Source organism: Salmo salar, chromosome ssa21 (genome assembly GCF_905237065.1).
Source record: "Salmo salar chromosome ssa21, Ssal_v3.1, whole genome shotgun sequence".
Classification (NCBI taxonomy): domain Eukaryota; kingdom Metazoa; phylum Chordata; class Actinopteri; order Salmoniformes; family Salmonidae; genus Salmo; species Salmo salar.
In genome coordinates, this window is record NC_059462.1 from 57185466 (window position 1) to 57210961 (window position 25496).

Here is a 25496-nt window from a genome sequence, read left to right on the forward strand (position 1 = left end):
CTTCGAGGCAAGTAACACTGAAACATGTATAAGAGCACCAGCTGTTCCGGACGACTGTGATCACACACGGAAAAGGAGGACCGAGCACGCCCCCATTACCATCGACGAGGCTCTTAACAGCTTCTACCCTCCTGAACAGGTAATCAAATGGCTACCCGGACTATTTGCATTGTTTGCCCCCCCCCAGCTCCTCTTTTACGCTGCTGCTGCTCTCTGTTTATCATATATGCATAGTCACTTTAACTATACATTCATGTACATACTAACTCAAATTGGCCCGACCAACCAGTGCTCCCGCTCATTGGTTAACCAGACTATCTGCATTGTGACCCACCACCCGCCCCCTTTTACGCTACTGCTTCTCTCTGTTCATCATATATGCATAGTCACTTTAACCATATCTACATGTACATACTACCTCAATCAGCCTGACTAACCGGTGTCTGTATGTAGCCTCACTACTGTATATAGCCTCTCTACTGTATATAGCCTCTCTACTGTATATAGCCTGTCTTTTTACTGTATATAGCCTCTCTACTGTATATAGCCTATCTACTGTATATAGCCTCTCTACTGTATATAGCCTCTCTACTGTATATAGCCTCTCTACTGTATATAGCCTCTCTACTGTATATAGCCTCTCTACTGTATATAGCCCCTCTACTGTATATAGCCTCTCTACTGTATATAGCCTCTCTACTGTATATAGCCTCTACTGTATATAACCTCTCTACTGTATATAGCCTCTCTACTGTATGTAGCCTCTCTACTATATATAGCCTCTCTACTGTATATAGCCTCTCTACTGTATATAGCCTCTCTACTGTATATAGCCTCTCTACTGTATATAGCCTCTCTACTGTATATAACCTCTAATGTATATAGCCCCTCTACTGTATATAGCCTCTCTACTGTATATAACCTCTCTACTGTATATAGCCCCTCTACTGTATATAGCCTCTCTACTCTATATAGCCCCTCTACTGTATATAGCCCCTCTACTGTATATAACCTCTCTACTGTATATAGCCTCTACTGTATATAGCCTCTCTACTGTATATAGCCTCTCTACTGTATATAGCCTCTCTACTGTATATAGCCTGTCTTTTACTTGTTATATAGCTTCTCTACTGTACCTATAGTTCACCTAATACCTTTTTTGCACTTGTATAGAGCACTGTAAGTATAGCATTTCACTGATAAGGCTCTACTACACCTGTTGTATTCAGCATTTCACTGTAGGTCTACCTACACCTGTTGTATTCAGCATTTTACTGTGAGGTCTACCTACACCTATTGTTCAGCAATCTTCACTGTAAGGTCTCTACACCTGTTGTAAGCATTTCACTGTAAGGTCTACTACACCTGTTGTATTTGGCGCACATGACAAATAAACTTTGATTATATTTGATGTGATCCCCAGTAGGCCATCATTAACTGACTTGCCTAGTTAAATAAAGGTTTTAAAAAATTAAGAGAATAAATGGGGAAGGTCTTCTGAAGGCAGCCTACTTCAAAGCTCCGTTAGCCAGGTAGCTCTGTTAGCGCAATGATCCAGGTAGCTGTTAGCCAGGTAGCTCCATTAGCTCTGTTAACCAGGTGGCTCCATTAGCCAGTTAGCTCTGTTAGCTAGGTGGCTCCATTAGCCAGTTAGCTCTGTTAGCTAGGTAGCTCCATTAGCCAGTTAGCTCTGTTAGCCAGGTGGCTCTGTTAGCTAGGTGGCTCCATTAGCCAGTTAGCTCTGTTAGCTAGGTGGCTCCATTAGCCAGTTAGCTCTGTTAGCTAGGTAGCTCCATTAGCCAGTTAGCTCTGTTAGCCAGGTGGCTCTGTTGGCTAGGTGGCTCCATTAGCCAGTTAGCTCTGTTAGCTAGGTGGCTCCATTAGCCAGTTAGCTCTGTTAGCCAGGTGGCTCTGTTAGTCAGTTAGCTCTGTTGGCCAGGTAGCTCCGTTAGCTCTGTTAGCCAGGTAGCTATGTTAGCTCTATGAGCCAGGTAGCTGTTAGCCAGGTAGCTCCGTTAGCTCTGTTAACCAGGTAGCACCCATCTGTTAGCAAGGTAGCTCCGTTTGGCTAGGTAGCACCATTAGCTCTGTTAGTCCGGTAGAAGGATACAGGTGATGACAGACAAAGGGCTGGTTAAAGTTCATCATGAACACATTTCAACTGTACGTTTAGTTTCCTCTGGTAGAGATTTGTAAGCAGCGATATTTCTTCAAAGTGTTGCCGCCGTTTGTAGGATAAAACTACCAGAGAAAGGCTACGGCTGGTGGCTATGGCTAACGGCTACAAAGATGTGGACAGTGTGTGTTCTTACACCAAGAAATATGTAAACAACACTCGGTGTGAGTCTGTAAAGAGACGTAATCGCACCATTAACACCACTCTGGGTCAGAGGAGATATAATCACACCATTAACACCACTCTGGGTCAGAGGAGGAGATAATCACACCATTAACACCACTCTGGGTCAGAGGAGATATAATCACACCATTAACACCACTCTGGGTCAGAGGAGATATAATCACACCATTTACACCACTCTGGGTCAGAGGAGATATAATCACACCATTAACACCACTCTGGGTCAGAGGAGATATAATCGCACCATTAACACCACTCTGGGTCAGAGGAGATATAATCGCACCATTAACACCACTCTGGGTCAGAGGAGATATAATCTCACCATTAACACCACTCTGGGTCAGAGGAGATATAATCACACCATTAACACCACTCTGGGTCAGAGGAGATATAATCACACCATTAACACCACTCTGGGTCAGAGGAGATATAATCACACCATTAACACCACTCTGGGTCAGAGGAGATATAATCACACCATTAACACCACTCGGTTGGGTCAGAGGAGACGTAATCGCACCATTAACACCACTCTGGGTCAGAGGAGATATAATCACACCATTAACACCACTCTGGGTCAGAGGAGAGATAATCACACCATTAACACCACTCTGGGTCAGAGGAGATATAATCACACCATTAACACCACTCTGGGTCAGAGGAGGAGACAATCACACCATTAATCCCTCTGTTTTGTTAAAAAAAACCTTTAAGCCCTTAGATCACAATATTTACTTAGCTAACATATGGAGTAGTTTTAAGATGGTCATAAAATGTATATTTTAGTCATTTGATTTAAATGGATAATTTACCCCATAGAAACAAATTGAATAACACATTTGTACGTGGCAAAACAGTAAAAAAAATGACTCGTAAGGAAGACGGTTTTGTAGTGTCTGATATAAGAAAACTCATGTAATTAAAGGCCTTTTTCACCCCCTATGCACTTTGTGCCATTTTTATAGCCAGGTTACCGGGTTACCTTCAGATGACTCCACTGGAGCTTGTGTGCTGAAGAACAAAGACAACAGACACTTTCGTGAGTCTCCCCCGCCTTCGAATATGGGCGACATATCAGTTCGTAGCTCCAACGGTTTGGTCTGGACAGTTGGTTTTGTGAGAAGACCTTCCTGGAAATTAGGACTTGCGCGACAGAGAATTCCAGATGACTAACGTAAAACTTGTGGATGTCCTAGAGCCAAACGACACTGTCCTGTTTGTGAGAGTCTTATCTTTCGATGTTGGTAATTTATTCATTTCTAGCTCAAACAGTTCAGGTTTTATAGACAATTTCGTGATGATGATTCAGAAACGGTAAGTCTCTAGTACAGAAACGGTAAGTCTAGTACAGAAACGGTAAGTCTAGTACAGAAACGGTAAGTCTAGTACAGAAACGGTAAGTCTCTAGTACAGAAACGGTAAGTCTAGTACAGAAACGGTAAGCCTCTAATACAGAAACGGTAAGTCTAGTACAGAAACGGTAAGTCTAGTACAGAAACGGTAAGTCTAGTACAGAAACGGTAAGTCTCTAGTACAGAAACGGTAAGTCTAGTACAGAAACGGTAAGTCTAGTACAGAAACGGTAAGTCTCTAGTACAGAAACGGTAAGTTCTAGTACAGAAACGGTAAGTCTAGTACAGAAACGGTAAGTCTCTAGTACAGAAACGGTAGTCTCTAGTACAGCGGTGTCTAGTACAGAAACGGTAAGTCTAGTACAGAAACGGTAAGTCTAGTACAGAAACGGTAAGTCTAGTACAGAAACGGTAAGTCTCTAGCACAAAAACGGTAAGTCTCTAGTACAGCAACGATAAGTCTCTAGCACAGAAACGGTAAGTCTCTAGTACAGAAACGGTAAGTCTCTAGTACAGAAACGGTAAGTCTCTAGTACAGAAACGGTAAGTCTCGTACAGAAACGGTAAGTCTCTAGTACAAAAACGGTAAGTCTCTAGCACAGAAACGGTAAGTCTCTAGTACAGAAACGGTAAGTCTCTAGCACAGAAACGGTAAGTCTCTAGCACAGAAACGGTAAGTCTCTAGTACAGAAACGGTAAGTCTCTAATACAGAAACGGTAAGTCTAGTACAGAAACGGTAAGTCTAGTACAGAAACGGTAAGTCTCTAGTACAGAAACGGTAAGTCTAGTACAGAAACGGTAAGTCTCTAGTACAGAAACGGTAAGTCTAGTACAGAAACGGTAAGTCTCTAGTACAGAAACGGTAAGTCTCTAGCACAGAAACGGTAAGTCTCTAGCACAGAAACGGTAAGTCTAGTACAGAAACGGTAAGTCTAGTACAGAAACGGTAAGTCTAGTACAGAAACGGTAAGTCTAGTACAGAAACGGTAAGTCTCTAGTACAGAAACTGTAAGTCTCTAGTACAGAAACGGTAAGTCTCTAGCACAGAAACGGTAAGTCTAGTACAGAAACGGTAAGTCTCTAGTACAGAAACGGTAAGTCTCTAGCACAGAAACGGTAAGTTTCTGGTATAAACTCACGGGGAGCTATTCAATATTCAAAATGATGTCACCATGTGACGCAGAGGTGCTCCAATTGACTCTAAGGGGGTGGGATCCTTTTTTTTAGAGACGCTATAATAATAATATCCTGGGCTTTATTAATAATAAACCAATCATGAAGGACGACTTCCCCAGGCCCCAGTCATATTGTCAAATAAAAACAGAAATCCATCTGAAATAAATGTTGTTGAGCTGAGCAAGGGGTAATAGAGTTACAGCAGAGGTAGGAGGTAGTGGCCATCGGGCACTGGTGATAGGGAGTGCACTAAATAGGGAATAGGGTGCCATAGGGCTCTGGTCAAAAGGAGTGCACTAAATAGGGAATAGGGTGCCATAGGGCTCGGGTCAAAAGGAGTGCACTAAATAGGGAATAGGGTGCCATAGGGCACTGGTCAAAAGGAGTGCACTAAATAGGGAATAGGGTGCCATAGGGCTCGGGTCAAAAGGAGTGCACTAAATAGGGAATAGGGTGCCATAGGGCTCGGGTCAAAAGGAGTGCACTAAATAGGGAATAGGGTGCCATAGGGCTCGGGTCAAAAGGAGTGCACTAAATAGGGAATAGGGTGCCATAGGGCTCGGGTCAAAAGGAGTGCACTAAATAGGGAATAGGGTGCCATAGGGCTCTGGTCAAAAGGAGTGCACTAAATAGGGAATAGGGTGCCATAGGGCACTGGTCAAAAGGAGTGCACTAAATAGGGAATAGGGTGCCATAGCGCTCTGGTCAAAAGGAGTGCACTAAATAGGGAATAGGGTGCCATAGGGCTCGGGTCAAAAGGAGTGCACTAAATAGGGAATAGGGTGCCATAGGGCACTGGTCAAAAGGAGTGCACTAAATAGGGAATAGGGTGCCATAGGGCTCGGGTCAAAAGGAGTGCACTAAATAGGGAATAGGGTGCCATAGGGCTCGGGTCAAAAGGAGTGCACTAAATAGGGAATAGGGTGCCATAGGGCTCGGGTCAAAAGGAGTGCACTAAATAGGGAATAGGGTGCCATAGGACTCGGGTCAAAAGGAGTGCACTAAATAGGGAATAGGGTGCCATAGGGCTCTGGTCAAAAGGAGTGCACTAAATAGGGAATAGGGTGCCATAGGGCACTGGTCAAAAGGAGTGCACTAAATAGGGAATAGGGTGCCATAGGGCTCGGGTCAAAAGGAGTGCACTAAATAGGGAATAGGGTGCCATAGGGCTCGGGTCAAAAGGAGTGCACTAAATAGGGAATAGGGTGCCATAGGGCTCGGGTCAAAAGGAGTGCACTAAATAGGGAATAGGGTGCCATAGGGCTCGGGTCAAAAGGAGTGCACTAAATAGGGAATAGGGTGCCGTTTTGAGGATGCACTTTAATGATATTGCTGTTTCTTAGTTGTTCCGGGGAAAGATGTGACAGAGTTGTAATTACAGGATATGAATCTGAAAAGAGGACAGGAAGTGAGGAGACAGGTGGTAGATGTGGAAAGTCTCCAAACGTCTTTCTTAAAGAGGGAAACAACGATAGGTCACAGAGATACAGATGTGTTACAGAGCTTCACTCAGCAATGTTTTCTAATAGAGTGTGTTTGGGGTTAGTACAATTTGTATCCCATGATGCCTTAGAACTGCTGTTAGTGTTTCAGTACCAGGAACACGAGGAAACATCCAGACATGTTAGGACAGGACAATAAACCATCAAACACTAACTCCACTGCGCCGCACTAACTCCACTGCATCACACTAACTTCACTGCATCACACTAACTTCACTGCACCATACTAACTTTACCATACTTACTTCACTGCATCAAACTAACTTCACTGCACCATACTAACTTTACCATACTTACTTCACTGCATCACACTAACTCACTGCACCATACCAACTTCACTGCATCACACTAACTCCACTGCATCACACTAACTCCACTGCACCATACCAACTTCACTGCACCATACCAACTTCACTGCACCACACCAACTTCACTGCACCATACCAAATTCACTGCACCATACCAAATTCACTGCACCATACCAAATTCACTGCACCATACTAACTCCACTGCACCATACCAACTCCACTGCACCATACCAACTCCACTGCACCATACCAACTCCACCGCACTAACTCCATTGCACCACACTAACTCCACTTCACCATACTAACTTCACTGCACCATACTAACTTTACCAAACTAACTTCACTGCACCGCATTAACTTCACTGCACCGCACTAACTTCACCATACTAACTTCACTGCACCGCACTAACTGCACCATACCAACTTCACTGCACTAACTTCACTGCACCATACTAACTTCATCATACTAACTTCACTGCAACACACTAACTGCACCATACCAACTTCATTCCACTGCACCATACTAACTTCACTGCACCACACCAATTTCACTGCACCGCACCAACTTCACTGCAAAGCGCCAACTTCACTGCACCAACTTCACTGCCCCAACTTCACTGCACCGCGCCAACTTCACTGCACCGCGCCAACTTCACTGCACCGCGCCAACTTCACTGCACCGCACTAACTCCACTGAACCACACTATCTACACTGAACCATACTAACTTCACTGCACCGCACTAACTTCACCATGCTAACTTCACTGCACCACACTAACTGCACCATACCAACTGCACTGCACTAACTCCACTGCACCATACTAACTTCACTGCACCATACTAACTTCACTGCACCGCACTAACTCCACCATACAAACTTCAGTGCACCATACTTACTTCACTGCACCATACTAACTTCACTGCACCACACTAACTTCACTGCACTGCACTAACTTCACCATACTAACTTCACTGCACCACACTAACTTCACTGCACCACACTAACTTCACTGCATCACACTAACTTCATTGCACCACACTAACTTCATTGCACTGCACTAACTTCACCATACTAACTTCACTGCACAGCACCAACTTCACTGCACCATACTAACTTTACCAAACTATCTTCATTGCACCGCATTAACTTCACTGCACCGCACTAACTTCACCATACTAACTTCACTGCACTGCACTAACTGCACCATACCAACTTCACTGCACTAACTTCACTGCACCATACTAACTTCATCATACTAACTTCACTGCAACACACTAACTGCACCATACCAACTTCATTCCACTGCACCATACTAACTTCACTGCACCGCACTAACTTCACCGCACCAACTTCACTGCACCGCACCAATTTCACTGCACCACGCCAACTTCACTGCACCACGCCAACTTCACTGCACCGCGCCAACTTCACTGCACCGCGCCAACTTCACTGCACCACACTAACTTCACTGCACCGCACTAACTTCACCATACTAACTTCACTGCACCGCACTAACTGCACCATACCAACTGCACTGCACTAACTCCACTGCACCATACTAACTTCACTGCACCATACTAACTTCACTGCACCGCACTAACTTCACCATACAAACTTCAGTGCACCATACTTACTTCACTGCACCATACTAACTTCATTGCACCACACTAACTTCACTGCACTGCACTAACTTCACCATACTAACTTCACCACACTAACTTCACTGCATCACACTAACTTCATTGCACCACACTAACTTCATTGCACCACACTAACTTCACCATGCTAACTTCACTGCACCATACTAACTTCACCATACTAACTTCACTGCACCACACTAACTTCACTGCATCACACTAACTTCATTGCATCACACTAACTTCACCATACTAACTTTACTGCACCATACTAACTTTACCATACTAACTTCACTGCACCGCACCAACTTCACTGCACCATACTAACTTTACCAAACTAACTTCACTGCACCGCATTAACTTCACTGCACCGCACTAACTTCACCATACTAACTTCACTGCACCGCATTAACTTCACTGCACCACACTAACTTCACCGAACCAACTTCACTGCATCGCACGAATTTTACTGCCCCGCGCCAACTTCACTGCACCGCGCCAACTTCACTGCACCGCGCCAACTTCACTGCACCACGCCAACTTCACTGCACCGCACTAACTCCACTGAACCACACTATCTCCACTGCACCATACTAACTTCACTGCACCGCACTAAGTTCACCATACTAAGTTCACTGCACCACACTAACTGCACCATACCAACTGCACTGCACTAACTCCACTGCACCGCACTAACTCCACTGCACCATACTAACTTCACTGCACCATACTAACTTCACTGCACCACACTACTTCACTGCACCATACTAACTTCACTGCACCATACTAACTTCACTGCACCGCACTAACTTCACCAAACTAACTTCACTGCACTATACTTACTTCACTGCACTATACCAACTTTACTGCACCGCACTAAATCCACTGCATCGTACTAACTTCACTGCACCGCACTAACTTCACAGCACCACACTAACTTCACCACACTAACTTCACTGCATCACACTAACTTCACTGCACCACACTAACTTCACTGCACCACACTAACTTCACTGCACCACACTAACTTCACTGCATCACACTAACTTCACTGCACCACAATTAACTTCACTGCAACACTCTTAGAACCCAACATAGAGTACAGCTGTCCCCATAGGAAACCCCTTTTTTGTTCCAGGTAGAACCCTTTTGAGTTCCATGTAGAATACTTTTCACAGAAGGTTCTACCTAGAACCTAGAAGGGTTCTACCTGGATCCAAAAAGGGTTCTCCTATGGGGACTGCAGAAGAACCCTTTATGTAAGTGTATTTGTATTTATTAAGGATCCCCATTAGTTCCTGTCAAGGCAGCAGCTACTCTTCCTGGGGTTTATTATGGATCCCCATTAGTTCCTGCCAAGGCAGCAGCTACTCTTCCTGGGGTTTATTATGGATCCCCATTAGTTCCTGCCAAGGCAGCAGCAACTCTTTCTGGGGTTTATTATGGATCCCCATTAGTTCCTGCCAAGGCAGCAGCTACTCTTCCTGGGGTTTATTATGGATCCCCATTAGTTCCTGCCAAGGCAGCAGCTACTCTTCCTGGGGTTTATTATGGATCCCTATTAGTTCCTGCCAATGCAGCAGCAACTCTTTCTGGGGTTTATTATGGATCCCCATTAGTTCCTGCCAAGGCAGCAGCTACTCTTCCTGGGGTTTATTATGGATCCCTATTAGTTCCTGCCAATGCAGCAGCAACTCTTTCTGGGGTTTATTATGGATCCCCATTAGTTCCTGCCAAGGCAGCGGCTACTCTTCCTGGGGTTTATTATGGATCCCCATTAGTTCCTGCCAAGGCAGCGGCTACTCTTCCTGGGGTTTATTATGGATCCCCATTAGTTCCTGCCAAGGCAGCGGCTTCTCTTCCTGGGGTTTATTATGGATCCCCATTAGTTCCTGCCAAGGCAGCGGCTTCTCTTCCTGGGGTTTATTATGGATCCCCATTAGTTCCTGCCAAGGCAGCGGCTACTCTTCCTGGGGTTTATTATGGATCCCCATTAGTTCCTGCCAAGGCAGCGGCTACTCTTCCTGGGGTTTATTATAGATCCCCATTAGTTCCTGCCAAGGCAGCGGCTACTCTTCCTGGGGTTTATTATGGATCCCCATTTGTTCCTGCCAAGGCAGCGGCTACTCTTCCTGGGGTTTATTATGGATCCCCATTAGTTCCTGTCAAGGCAGCGGCTACTCTTCCTGGGGTTTATTATGGATCCCCGTTAGTTCCTGCCAAGGCAGCGGCTACTCTTCCTGTGGTTTATTATGGATCCCTATTAGTTCCTGCCAAGGCAGCGGCTACCCTTCCTGGGGTTTATTATGGATCCCCATTAGTTCCTGCCAAGGCAGCGGGTACTCTTCCTGGGGTTTATTATGGATCCCCATTAGTTCCTGCCAAGGCAGCGGCTACTCTTCCTGGGGTTTATTATGGATCCCCATTAGTTCCTGCCAAGGCAGCAGCTACTCTTCCTGGGGTTTATTATGGATCCCCATTAGTTCCTGCCAAGGCAGCAGCTCCTTTTCCTGGGGTTTATTATGGATCCCCATTAGTTCCTGCCAAAGCAGCAGCTACTCTTCCTGGGGTTTATTATGGATCCACATTAGTTCCTGTCAAGGCAGCAGCTACTCTTCCTGGGGTTTATTATGGATCCCAATTTGTTCCTGTCAAGGCAGCAGCTACTCTTCCTGGGGTTTATTATGGATCCCCATTAGTTCCTGCCAAGGCAGCAGCTACTCTTCCTGGGGTTTATTATGGATCCCCATTAGTTCCTGCCAAGGCAGCAGCAACTCTTTCTGGGGTTTATTATGGATCCCCATTAGTTCCTGCCAAGGCAGCAGCTACTCTTCCTGGGGTTTATTATGGATCCCCATTAGTTCCTGCCAAGTCAGCAGCTACTCTTCCTGGGGTTTATTATGGATCCCTATTAGTTCCTGCCAATGCAGCAGCAACTCTTTCTGGGGTTTATTATGGATCCCAATTAGTTCCTGCCAAGGCAGCAGCTACTCTTCCTGGGGTTTATTATGGATCCCCATTAGTTCCTGCCAAGGCAGCTGCTACTCTTCCTGGGGTTTATTATGGATCCCCATTAGTTCCTGCCAAGGCAGCGGCTTCTCTTCCTGGGGTTTATTATGGATCCCCATTAGTTCCTGCCAAGGCAGCGGCTTCTCTTCCTGGGGTTTATTATGGATCCCCATTAGTTCCTGCCAAGGCAGCGGCTACTCTTCCTGGGGTTTATTATGGATCCCCATTAGTTCCTGCCAAGGCAGCGGCTACTCTTCCTGGGGTTTATTATAGATCCCCATTAGTTCCTGCCAAGGCAGCGGCTACTCTTCCTGGGGTTTATTATGGATCCCCATTTGTTCCTGCCAAGGCAGCGGCTACTCTTCCTGGGGTTTATTATGGATCCCCATTAGTTCCTGCCAAGGCAGCGGCTACTCTTCCTGGGGTTTATTATGGATCCCCATTAGTTCCTGCCAAGGCAGCGGCTACTCTTCCTGGGGTTTATTATGGATCCCCATTAGTTCCTGCCAAGGCAGCGGCTACTCTTCCTGGGGTTTATTATGGATCCCCATTAGTTCCTGCCAAGGCAGCAGTTACTCTTCCTGGGGTTTATTATGGATCCCCATTAGTTCCTGCCAAGGCAGCAGCTACTCTTCCTGGGGTTTATTATGGATCCCCATTAGTTCCTGCCAAGGCAGCAGCTCCTTTTCCTGGGGTTTATTATGGATCCCCATTAGTTCCTGCCAAAGCAGCAGCTACTCTTCCTGGGGTTTATTATGGATCCACATTAGTTCCTGTCAAGGCAGCAGCTACTCTTCCTGGGGTTTATTATGGATCCCAATTTGTTCCTGCCAAGGCAGCAGCTACTCTTCCTGGGGTTTATTATGGATCCCCATTAGTTCCTGCCAAGGCAGCAGCTACTCTTCCTGGGGTTTATTATGGATCCCCATTAGTTCCTGCCAATGCAGCAGCAACTCTTTCTGGGGTTTATTATGGATCCCCATTAGTTCCTGCCAAGGCAGCGGCTACTCTTCCTGGGGTTTATTATGGATCCCCATTAGTTCCTGCCAAGGCAGCGGCTACTCTTCCTGGGGTTTATTATGGATCCCCATTAGTTCCTGCCAAGGCAGCGGCTACTATTCCTGGGGTTTATTATGGATCCCCATTAGTTCCTGCCAAGGCAGCGGCTACTCTTCCTGGGGTTTATTATGGATCCCCATTAGTTCCTGCCAAGGCAGCAGCTACTCTTCCTGGGGTTTATTATGGATCCCCATTAGTTCCTGCCAAGGCAGCGGCTACTCTTCCTGGGGTTTATTATGGATCCCCATTAGTTCCTGCCAACGCAGCGGCTACTCTTCCTGGGGTTTATTATGGATCCCCATTAGTTCCTGCCAAGGCAGCGGCTACTCTTCCTGGGGTTTATTATGGATCCCCATTAGTTCCTGCCAAGGCAGCGGATACTCTTCCTGGGGTTTATTATGGATCCCCATTAGTTCCTGCCAAGGCAGCGGCTACTCTTCCTGGGGTTTATTATGGATCCCCATTAGTTCCTGCCAAAGCAGCGGCTACTCTTCCTGGGGTTTATTATGGATCCCCATTAGTTCCTGCCAAGGCAGCGGCTACTCTTCCTCGGGTTTATTATGGATCCACATTAGTTCCTACCTAAGCAGCAGCTACTCTTCCTGGGGTTTATTATGGATCCCCATTAGTTCCTGTCAAGGCAGCAGCTACTCTTCCTGGGGTTTATTATGGATCCCCATTAGTTCCTGTCAAGGCAGCAGCTACTCTTCCTGGGGTTTATTATGGATCCCCATTAGTTCCTGCCAAGGCAGCAGCTACTCTTCCTGGGGTTTATTATGGATCCCCATTAGTTCCTACAGAGGCAGCAGCTACTCTTCCTGGGGTTTATTATGGATCCCCATTAGTTCCTGCCAAGGCAGCGGCTACTCTTCCTGGGGTTTATTATGGATCCCCATTAGTTCCTGCCAAGGCAGCGGCTACTCTTCCTGGGGTTTATTATGGATCCCCATTAGTTCCTGCCAATGCAGCAGCTACTCTTCTTGGGGTTTATTATGGATCCCCATTAGTTCCTGCCAAGGCAGCAGCTACTCTTCCTGGGGTTTATTATGGATCCCCATTAGTTCCTGCCAAGGCAGCAGCTACTCTTCCTGGGGTTTATTATGGATCCCCATTAGTTCCTGCCAAGGGAGCAGCTACTCTTCCTGGGGTTTATTATGGATCCCCATTAGTTCCTGCCAATGCAGCAGCTACTCTTTCTGGGGTTTATTATGGATCCCCATTAGTTCCTGCCAAGGCAGCAGCTACTCTTCCTGGGGTTTATTATGGATCCCCATTAGTTCCTGCCAAGGCAGCAGCTACTCTTCCTGGGGATTATTATGGATCCCCATTAGTTCCTGCCAAAGCAGCAGCTACTCTTCCTGGGGTTTATTATGGATCCACATTAGTTCCTGCCAAGGCAGCAGCTACTCTTCCTGGGGTTTATTATGGATCCCCATTAGTTCCTGCCAAGGCAGCAGCTACTCTTCCTTGGGTTTATTATGGATCCCCATTAGTTCCTGCCAAGGCAGCGGCTACTCTTCCTGGGGTTTATTATGGATCCCCATTAGTTCCTGCCAAGGCAGCGGCTACTCTTCCTGGGGTTTATTATGGATCCCCATTAGTTCCTGCCAAGGCAGCGGCTACTCTTCCTGGGGTTTATTATGGATCCCCATTAGTTCCTGCCAATGCAGCAGCTACTCTTCTTGGGGTTTATTATGGATCCCCATTAGTTCCTGCCAAGGCAGCAGCTACTCTTCCTGGGGTTTATTATGGATCCCCATTAGTTCCTGCCAAGGCAGCAGCTACTCTTCGCGGGGTTTATTATTGATCCCCATTAGTTCCTGTTGCCAAGGCAGCGGCTACTCTTCCTGGGGTTTATTATGGATCCCCATTAGTTCCTGCCAAGGCAGCAGCTACTCTTCCTGGGGTTTATTATGGATCCCCATTAGTTCCTGTCAAGGCAGCAGCTACTCTTCCTGGGGTTTATTATGGATCCCCATTAGTTCCTGCCAAGGCAGCAGCTACTCTTCCTGGGGTTTATTATGGATCCCCATTAGTTCCTGTCAAGGCAGCGGCTACTCTTCCTGGGGTTTATTATGGATCCCCTTTAGTTCCTGCCAAGGCAGCGGCTACTCTTCCTGGGGTTTATTATGGATCCCCATTAGTTCCTGCCAATGCAGCAGCTACTATTCTTGGGGTTTATTATGGATCCCCATTAGTTCCTGTCAAGGCAGCAGCTACTCTTCCTGGGGTTTATTATGGATCCCCATTAGTTCCTGTCAAGGCAGCAGCTACTCTTCCTGGGGTTTATTATGGATCCCCATTAGTACCTGCCAAGGCAGCAGCTACTCTTCCTGGGGTTTATTATGGATCCCCATTAGTTCCTGCCAAGGCAGCAGCTACTCTTCCTGGGGTTTATTATGGATCCCCATTAGTTCCTGCCAAGGCAGCAGCTACTCTTCCTGGGGTTTATTATGGATCCCCATTAGTTCCTGCCAATGCAGCAGCTACTCTTCCTGGGGTTTATTATGGATCCCCATTAGTTCCTGCCAAGGCAGCAGCTACTCTTCCTGGGGTTTATTATGGATCCCCATTAGTTCCTGCCAATGCAGCAGCTACTCTTCCTGGGGTTTATTATGGATCCCCATTAGTTCCTGCCAATGCAGCAGCTACTCTTCTTGGGGTTTATTATGGATCCCCATTAGTAAGAGTTCCCTCACCTGATGGTGAACGGACACCGTCCCTCCACTTAGAGGTTATGCCACTTGGCTATGCCATTTCCATGACTGCTTTTTCAACAACAACAAAAAAACCTGACTATTCCTTTTTTTACGGTCTCTGAATGAAGAGTATTATTCTTCATAATGGCAACATTAAAAAGCTCTGTGTGTACCATCCATCCAGCCTATCTGTCTGGTGCTTCTGTACTGCGTGGGTTGGACAGTCACATCAACCCTTTCATCTCTGTTTTCGTTTGGCTGATGGAGATAAAGAGATCGTGGCATCCTTCATCCTTTTAATGTGAGTGCTAGATAGGGTATAGCAGTAGCTTGCTACAGTGTTTCCCTGCCAGATAGACAAGAGGCGCCCCAGGCTTTGGCGTGAAGATGAGAGGGAGAGATAAGAATGGCCTGTCCATCAACTGAACAGATTACATCCAAAATGGCACATTATGTAATGCACTACTTTTGACCAGAGCCCTATATAGTGCACTACTTTTGACCAGAGCCCTATGGGTCCTATATAGTGCACTACTTTTGACCAGAGCCCTATGGGTCCTGTATAGTGCACTACTTTTGACCAGAGCCCTATATAGTGCACTACTTTTAACCAGAGCCCTATATTGGGGATAGACTAGGGTGAAAGAGAGGAGAGAAGCATGGCTTTGTCCCTGCCGAGCACAACAACCACAAGATATATGGTCTCATCGGCCCTCAATCACCCAGCCAGCAGGTTAACAATACAGGAGCTAAATCATTTTAACACGTTTGACTTTTAAATCTGGGAAGCCAGAAACAAATGTGATCTGTGTCTCTCCCTCCCTCCCTCCCTCCCTCCCTCCCTCCCTCCCTCCCTCCCTCCCTCCCTCCAAACTTCCAGGTTGTGAGGAAAACCTCTGGACCCTACCCATGACCAACCAGAGCCATATATTTACAGCTTGGACATAGAGGTTTCTGTATTATGATGCATTTAACAATGACACTACATTCCCTGGCAGCCACGTTAGAGCCCCATTTAACAATGCCACTACATTCCCTGGAAGCCACGTTAGAGCCCCATTTAACAATGCCACTACATTCCCTGGCAGCCATGTTAGAGCCCCATTTAACAATGCCACTACATTCCCTGGCAGCCACGTTAGAGCCCCATTTAACAATGACACTACATTCCCTGGCAGCCATGTTAGAGCCCCATTTAACAATGCCACTACATTCCCTGGCAGCCATGTTAGAGCCCCATTTAACAATGACACTACATTCCCTGGCAGCCATGTTAGAGCCCCATTTAACAATGCCACTACATTCCCTGGCAGCCATGTTAGAGCCCCATTTAAAAATGCCACTACATTCCCTGGCAGCCATGTTAGAGCCCCATTTAACAATGCCACTACATTCCCTGGCAGCCATGTTAGAGCCCCATTTAACAATGCCACTACATTCCCTGGCAGCCATGTTAGAGCCCCATTTAACAATGCCACTACATTCCCTGGCAGCCATGTTAGAGCCCCATTTAACAATGACACTACATTCCCTGGCAGCCATGTTAGAGCCCCATTTAACAATGCCACTACATTCCCTGGCAGCCATGTTAGAGCCCCATTTAAAAATGCCACTACATTCCCTGGCAGCCATGTTAGAGCCACATTTAACAATGCCACTACATTCCCTGGCAGCCATGTTAGAGCCCCATTTAACAATGACACTACATTCCCTGGCAGCCATGTTAGAGCCCCATTTAACAATGCCACTACATTCCCTGGCAGCCACGTTAGAGCCCCATTTAACAATGACACTACATTCCCTGGAAGCCACGTTAGAGCCCCATTTAACAATGACACTACATTCCCTGGCAGCCATGTTAGAGCCCCATTTAACAATGCCACTACATTCCCTGGCAGCCATGTTAGAGCCCCATTTAAAAATGCCACTACATTCCCTGGCAGCCATGTTAGAGCCCCATTTAACAATGCCACTACATTCCCTGGCAGCCATGTTAGGGCCCCATTTAACAATGCCACTACATTCCCTGGCAGCCACGTTAGAGCCCCATTTAACAATGCCACTACATTCCCTGGCAGCCACGTTAGAGCCCCATTTAACAATGACACTACATTCCCTGGCAGCCATGTTAGAGCCCCATTTAACAATGCCACTACATTCCCTGGCAGCCATGTTAGAGCCCCATTTAACAATGCCACTACATTCCCTGGCAGCCATGTTAGAGCCCCATTTAACAATGCCACTACATTCCCTGGCAGCCATGTTAGAGCCCCATTTAACAATGCCACTACATTCCCTGGCAGCCATGTTAGAGCCTCATTTAACAATGACACTACATTCCCTGGCAGCCACGTTAGAGCCCCATTTAACAATGACACTACATTCCCTGGCAGCCATGTTAGAGCCCCATTTAACAATGACACTACATTCCCTGGCAGCCATGTTAGAGCCCCATTTAACAATGCCACTACATTCCCTGGCAGCCATGTTAGAGCCCCATTTAACAATGCCACTACATTCCCTGGCAGCCATGTTAGAGCCCCATTTAACAATGCCACTACATTCCCTGGCAGCCATGTTAGAGCCCCATTTAACAATGCCACTACATTCCCTGGCAGCCATGTTAGAGCCCCCTTTAACAATGCCACTACATTCCCTGGCAGCCACGTTAGAGCCCCATTTAAAAATGCCACTACATTCCCTGGCAGCCATGTTAGAGCCCCATTTAACAATGCCACTACATTCCCTGGCAGCCATGTTAGAGCCCCATTTAACAATGCCACTACATTCCCTGGCAGCCATGTTAGAGCCCCATTTAACAATGCCACTACATTCCCTGGCAGCCATGTTAGAGCCCCATTTAACAATGCCACTACATTCCCTGGCAGCCATGTTAGAGCCCCCTTTAACAATGCCACTACATTCCCTGGCAGCCACGTTAGAGCCCCATTTAAAAATGCCACTACATTCCCTGGCAGCCATGTTAGAGCCCCATTTAACAATGCCACTACATTCCCTGGCAGCCATGTTAGAGCCCCATTTAACAATGACACTACATTCCCTGGCAGCCATGTTAGAGCCCCATTGGACAATATTTCAATAGCAGTCCACATCATTTTCTGAATTTTAAACAATGACATGTACAGAATTCCAAATGATCGTCATGATTGAAGAAATGGAATGTCCAAAAAGCCATTAGCATGGTCGCCGTTCTAAAACGTGGCCCAACTCTTAATACATTTGGTTCTGTCTATGCCCATCCGGTTCTACGATTAAACCATCCAAACTCGCACGACGTCAGCACCAGAATCAAATAGGGTAGTTTCAGAGTTATGCTGTGGGTGTCATGTCTTGGCTGTTGGCTCTAGGGCCAGTCTGGGCAGGAGTGCTGCCCGGCCCAGCGTTCTAATGAAAGTGTAAAGACTGGTGTGAAGGAAGCAAAACACAGTGACACCCTGCAATCAGACCATTACCTTGTCACTGTGGGTCAGGCCTTGTTGGGCAGGAGAGTCGGAGTCAAGAGTCAGTCCCAGTCATTACCCTGTCACACAGGACAGGCTCAGCTGCCCCTCCTGCCTCCTCTTACCTCAGAGAGCCAGCTGAGACTGGCCTGTGAGATATTAGGAGGCAATAGTGAGCTGGCCCTAGGCTGTGAGGTAGGAGGAGGCAGGAGGCAGCTGGGCTGTGAGGTAGGAGGAGGCAGGAGGCAGCTGGCCTGTGAGGTAGTGGGAGGCAGGAGGCAGCTGGGCTGTGAGGTAGGAGGAGGCAGGAGCCAGCTGGCCTGTGAGGTAGTAGGAGGCAGGAGGCAGCTGGGCTGTGAGGTAGTAGGAGGCAATAGGGAGCTGGGCTGTGAGGTAGTAGGAGGCAGCTGGGCCTGGGCTGTGAGGTAGGAGGAGGCAGCTGGGCTGTGAGGTAGTAGGAGGCAGGAGGCAGCTGGGCTGTGAGGTAGGAGGAGGCAGCTGGGCCTGGGCTGTGAGGTAGGAGGAGGCAGGAGGCAGCTGGGCTGTGAGGTAGTAGGAGGCAGGATTCAGCTGGGCTGTGAGGTAGGAGGAGGCAGGAGAGGCAGGAGTCAGCTGGGCTGTGAGGTAGAAGGAGGCAGCTGGGCCTGGCCTGTGAGGTAGTAGGAGGCAGGAGTCAGCTGGGCTGTGAGGTAGGAGGAGGCAGGAGGCAGCTGGCCTGTGAGGTAGTAGAAGGCAGGATTCAGCTGGGCTGTGAGGTAGGAGGAGGCAGGAGGCAGCTGGGCTGTGAGGTAGGAGGAGGCAGGAGGCAGCTGGGCCTGGGCTGTGAGGTAGGAGGAGGCAGGAGGCAGCTGGGCTGTGAGGTAGGAGGAGGCAGGATTCAGCTGGGCTGTGAGGTAGAAGGAGGCAGCTGGGCCTGGGCTGTGAGGTAGTAAGAGGAAGGAGGCAGCTGGGCTGTGAGGTAGGAGGAGGCAGGAGCCAGCTGGGCTGTGAGGTAGGAGGAGGCAGCTGGGCTGTGAGGTAGGAGGAGGCAGGAGCCAGCTGGGCTGTGAGGTAGGAGGAGGCAGCTGGGCTGTGAGGTAAGAGGAGGCAGCTGGCCTGTGAGGTAAGAGGAGGCCGGAGAGTCATCCCCAGTCATTACCGTGTTGCTGGTCCCTGGCCAGGCGTGTGAGGTAAGAGGAGTCAGGACTCAGCAGCCCATCATTACCGTGGCCAGGCCCTGTCCCTGCTGCAGCATGACAGAGACAGGTTCACCCTCTCATTAACCACCATCATGAACCCCGGACCCATAGAACTAGAATGCCTGATCTCAGACACCTCTCTGAATCGTCAGTCCAGTGGCTTTGTGGAATCCATCTCGTGATGGATCTGTACCGTTGCTGCTCGTTTTAATGGCACATCAATTATATACACTTACTCATGATGAGATACAGCGCCTTCGGGAAAGTATTCAGACCCCTTAACTTATTCCACATTTTGTTACGTTACAGCCTTATTCTAAAATGGATTTCATTGTCCCCCCCCCATCAATCTCCACACAATACCCCATAATGACAAAGCAAAAACAGGTTTTTAGACATTTTTGCAAATGTATTTAATTTTGGAGGGGAAATATTACATTTACATAAGTATTCAGACCCTTTACTCAGTACTTTGTTGAAGCACCTTCGCCAGCGATTCCAGCCTCGAGTCTTCTTGGGTATGACGCTTCAAGCTTGGCACACCTGTATTTGGGGAGTTTCTCCCATTCTTCTCTGCAGATCCTCTCAAGCTCTGTCAGGTTGGATGGGGAGTGTCACTGCAGAGCTATTTTCAGGTCTCTCCAGAGATGTTCAAATCGGGTTCAAGTCCGGGCCACTCAAGGACATTCAGAGACTTGTCCCGAAGCCACTCCTGCGTTGTTCTTGGCTGTGTGCTTAGGGTCGTTGTCCTGTTGGAAGGTGAACCTTCACCCCAGTCTGAGGTCCTGAGTGCTCTGTAGCAGGTTTTCATCACGGATCTCTCTGTACTTTGCTCTGTTCATCTTTCCCTCGATCCTGACTAGTCTCCCAGTCCCTGCCGCTGAAAAACATCCCCACAGAATGATGCTGCCACCAGCCATGCTTCACCGTAGGGATGGTGCCAGGTTTCCTCCAGACGTGATGCTTGGCAATCAGACCAAAGAGTGAGGAGTGAGATGTGGCTTTACTGAGGAGTGGCTTCCGTCTGGCCACTCTACCATAGAGGCCTGATTGGTGGAGTGCTGCAGAGATGGTTGTCCTTCTGGAAGGTTCTCCCATCTCCACAGAGGATCTCTGGAGCTCTGTCAGTGACCATCGGGTTCTTGGTCACCTCCCTGACCAAGGCCCTTCTCCTCCGATTGCTCGGTTTAGCCGGGCGTCCAGCTCTAGGAAGAGTCTTGGTGGTTCCAAACATCTGGTACCCTTCCCCAGATCTGTGCCTCGACACAATCCTGTCTCGGAGCTCTACGGACAATTCCTTCGACCTCATGGCTTGGTTTTTGCTCTGACGTGCACTGTCAACTGTGGGACCTTGTATAGACAGGTGTGTGCGCCTTTCCAAATCATGTCCAATCAATTGAATTTACCACAGGTGGACTCCAATCAAGTTGTAGAAACATCTCAAGGATGATCAATGGAAACAGGATGCACCTGAGCTCAATTTCGAATCTCATAGCAAAGGGTCTGAATACTGATGTAAATAAGGTATTTTTGTCTTTTATTTATAATTAAATTAGCAAACGTTTCTAAAAAAAACTGTTTTCACTTTGTCATTGAGGGGTATTGTGTATAGATTGATGAGGGGGGGAAAAAAAACAACTGAATCCATTTTAGAACAAGGCTGTAACGTAACAAAATGTGGAAAAGGTCAAGGAGTCTGAATAGTTTCTGAATGCACCGTACTTCTGACAGGCAAGCCTACTTCGCAGTTAACATTTAATTGAGAAGGCTTTTGGGGAAAGTATTTCTGTCAACCAACAAGACGGTTACGACATCAACTAGCTTCACACGGAGAGATGGACAAATGCACGCAAGACAGACAGGGGAAATACTGGTGGAAATTCATTGGCAGATAGTGTTCGGTTTGGCTTTTTAAGCCAATAGTGTCTAACCAGGGGTAGCTGGGAGGTTGAGGGGGTTGGTTAGAGCGTAGCTGGGAGCTTGAGGGGTTGGTTAGAGCGTAGCTGGGAGCTTGAGGGGTTGGTTAGATCGTAGCTGGGAGCTTGAGGGGTTGGTTAGATAGTAGCTGGGAGCTTGAGGGGTTGGTTAGATCGTAGCTGGGAGCTTGAGGGATTGGTTAGATCGTAGCTGGGAGGTTGAGGGGTTGGTTAGATCGTAGCTGGGAGCTTGAGGGGTTGGTTAGATCGTAGCTGGGAGGTTGAGGGGTTGGTTAGATAGTAGCTGGGAGCTTGAGGGGTTGGTTAGATCGTAGCTGGGAGGTTGAGGGGTTGGTTAGATCGTAGCTGGGAGCTTGAGGGGTTGGTTAGATCGTAGCTGGGAGCTTGAGGGGTTGGTTAGATAGTAGCTGGGAGCTTGAGGGGTTGGTTAGATCGTAGCTGGGAGCTTGAGGGGTTGGTTAGATCGTAGCTGGGAGCTTGAGGGGTTGGTTAGATCGTAGCTGGGAGGTTGAGGGGTTGGTTAGATCGTAGCTGGGAGCTTGAGGGGTTGGTTAGATCGTAGCTGGGAGCTTGAGGGGTTGGTTAGAGAGTAGCTGGGAGCTTGAGGGGTTGGTTAGATCGTAGCTGGGAGCTTGAGGGGTTGGTTAGAGCGTAGCTGGGAGCTTGAGGGGTTGGTTAGATCGTAGCTGGGAGCTTGAGGGGTTGGTTAGATCGTAGCTGGGAGCTTGAGGGGTTGGTTAGATCGTAGCTGGGAGCTTGAGGGGTTGGTTAGATCGTAGCTGGGAGCTTGAGGGGTTGGTTAGATCGTAGCTGGGAGCTTGAGGGGTTGGTTAGATCGTAGCTGGGAGCTTGAGGGATTGGTTAGATCGTAGCTGGGAGCTTGAGGGGTTGGTTAGATCGTAGCTGGGAGCTTGAGGGGTTGGTTAGATCGTAGCTGGGAGCTTGAGGGGTTGGTTAGAGCGTAGCTGGGAGCTTGAGGGGTTGGTTAGATCGTAGCTGGGAGCTTGAGGGGTCTGATACTTGTGAGATTTGTTTATGACAGTTTGCGGTGGAACGTGAAAAATTGCGTGTACTTTCAGAATTGGTTGGACGAGCTACTCGTAAAATGGGCTGGTAGCTCACCATCAATCTGTTGGAGACCCCCTGCCCTACGGTGCCTCTCACATGCTGTGTGGTTCTGTTTGTTGTTGTTGATGGGAGTTGTTGTTGTTGATGGGAGTTGTTGCTGATGGGAGTTGGTGCTACTGATGGGAGTTGTTATTGTTGATGGGAGTTGTTGTTGTTGATGGGAGTTGTTATTGTTGATGGGAGTTGTTATTGTTGATGGGAGTTGTTGTTGTTGATGGGAGTTATTGTTGATGGGAGTTGTTATTGTTGATGGGAGTTGTTGTTGTTGATGGGAGTTGTTATTGTTGATGGGAGTTGTTGTTGATGGGAGTTATTGTTGATGGGAGTTGTTGTTGTTGATGGGAGTTGTTGTTGTTGATGGGAGTTATTGTTGATGGGATTGTTGTTGTTGATGGGAGTTGTTATTGTTGATGGGAGTTGTTGCTGTTGACATACTCTTATTCATTCCTTTACACTTGTGTGTGTATAAGGTAGTTGTTGTGAAATTGTTATATTACTTGTTAGATATTACTGCATGGTCAGAACTAGAAGCACAAGCATTTCGCTACACTCGCATTAACACCTGCTAACCATGTGTATGTCACAAATACAATTGATTTGATGGGAGTTGCTGCTACTGATGGGAGTTGTTGTTGCTGTTGGGAGTTGCTGCTACTGATGGGAGTTGTTGTTGCTGTTGGGAGTTGCTGCTACTGATGGGAGTTGTTGTTGCTGTTGGGAGTTGCTGCTACTGATGGGAGTTGTTGTTGCTGTTGGGAGTTGCTGCTACTGATGGGAGTTGTTGTTGCTGTTGGGAGTTGCTGCTACTGATGGGAGTTGCTGCTACTGATGGGAGTTGTTGTTGCTGTTGGGAGTTGCTGCTACTGATGGGAGTTGCTGCTACTGATGGGAGTTGTTGTTGGTTAAATAATCATCACAAACAGGCCTTCATTCTTCTCAGAGGAATATCCTCATATTTATTTTCAAACCTTTTGATGAAATATCTCTATTTATCCATCGTCCTAGGCTCCGGCCATATTTTCCTGCCAGTCGTTCTAACGGAAATAAACAGCGCAGAAATGAGAGGCGGAGTCTTCGTAACTACGCGTCATGGTTACGGACTACCAACCCCCTTTGGAGAGACACAGCAAATGACGCCACAGCCTAAATAATCTTTATCCGCACCACATTCAAAACAGACAACGACAGAGGTCTGTATAATAGTAATATCTTCAATGTGTTTTTTTGGGGGGGGGCCCAAAAAAAAAACAAAAACGTACCTCCCCAGAAACGAAATGCTTTATTCCCCACATTGATGTTATTACTCCAAAACTAGCCTCAAGACAATTTTCAATAGTTGAGTCGACGAGAGGATTTTTTTTTTTTAGAAGGATGGTCATGGGAGAATACTTTAAAACAGGATGAACCATTCGTGTGTCTAGTCAGTATTAATAAAAGATATCTTCTATTACAGAACATTTGACAAAGTTCTCACAAACACTTTTATTATGTATTTACTATTCGAAATGAGTCACAGCACCTCTACGTAGCCATATTACAGAGTGAATGGTATTCTGGGTAGTAACAAGCTAAACATATTCCTTTGGAGAAAACAATATAAAGAGAGAGAGAGAGAGAGAAGGCTGACAACGGAACAAAAAACGGGTCATTTGAGTCAAATGTTTTTTTTTCGTTTTTTTTGGGGGGCGGGGGTTCATCATACCCATGGAAACAGCCAGAGATGGAGCAAATCAGACATCTGCCGTCTCCCATGCTTACTAGCTAGTCTAATTGTCACTGTAGTCTCCTGTAACTTCCTGGTTATGACAACTTCCTGTCCTGGCGACATGTTGAGGTGAAATGGAAGCGGTAGGTTGGAACCTTACAGATTGGTTTCAGATGGCACACCGTTCCCTTTATAGTGCACTACTTTTAACCAGGGCTCATTGAACTTTTTTTCTCGTCTAAAGTAGTACGCGCTATAGGGAATAGGGTGCCATTTTGGGACCGCCGTTGTTGTTAGAGACCCAGGGACTTGCGGACGATCTGTTGGGCCAGGCTGTAGAACTGGTCCCTGTCCTCGCGCCACATCTTTGAAGCATCAACGTTCGCTCCACTCTCATCGTTGGGCTCTGGAGGGAAAGGTAGAGGAGAGAACGGCTTTTAGAGTGGCAAATACCAAAACGTCGAATTAAAACAACAGCACCAATATTAGCTTTCAAGTATGTCAATTTATGTTGAGTGAATTAGTCTGTTCTGGAGGTTGAGATGGCTACAGTACGCGGAGAAAACTGCTTTGGACTGTAGTCTGGAGCAGAGAGACTACAGGAAGAGACCGGGGGCGACAGGAAGAGACCGGGGGCTACAGGAAGAGACCGGGGGCTACAGGAAGAGACCGGGGGCGACAGGAAGGGACCGGGGGCGACAGGAAGGGACCGGGGACGACAGGAAGGGACCGGGGACGACAGGAAGGGACCGGGGGCGACAGGAAGGGACCGGGGGCGACAGGAAGGGACCGGGGGCGACAGGAAGGGACCGGGGGCGACAGGAAGGGACCGGGGACGACAGGAAGGGACCGGGGACGACAGGAAGGGACCGGGGACGACAGGAAGGGACCGGGGACGACAGGAAGGGACCGGGGGCTACAGGAAGGGACCGGGGGCTACAGGAAGGGACCGGGGGCTACAGGAAGGGACCGGGGGCTACAGGA

At 47.6% G+C, this 25496-nt stretch overlaps 1 protein-coding gene across 1 annotated transcript in view; it reads right to left on the reverse strand.

Annotated features, from left to right (window-relative positions):
* Positions 1 to 24274: 24274 nt before the first annotated feature.
* The window catches only part of ube2g2 (ubiquitin-conjugating enzyme E2G 2 (UBC7 homolog, yeast)), a 34497-nt gene continuing 33275 nt past the window's right edge, over positions 24275 to 25496 (reverse strand). Inside the window, exon 6 of the mRNA XM_014165761.2 lies at positions 24275 to 24918. Within this exon, the coding sequence (XP_014021236.1) occupies positions 24806 to 24918 (113 nt within the window). The 3' untranslated portion in view covers positions 24275 to 24805. The remainder of the gene's footprint in view (positions 24919 to 25496) is intronic.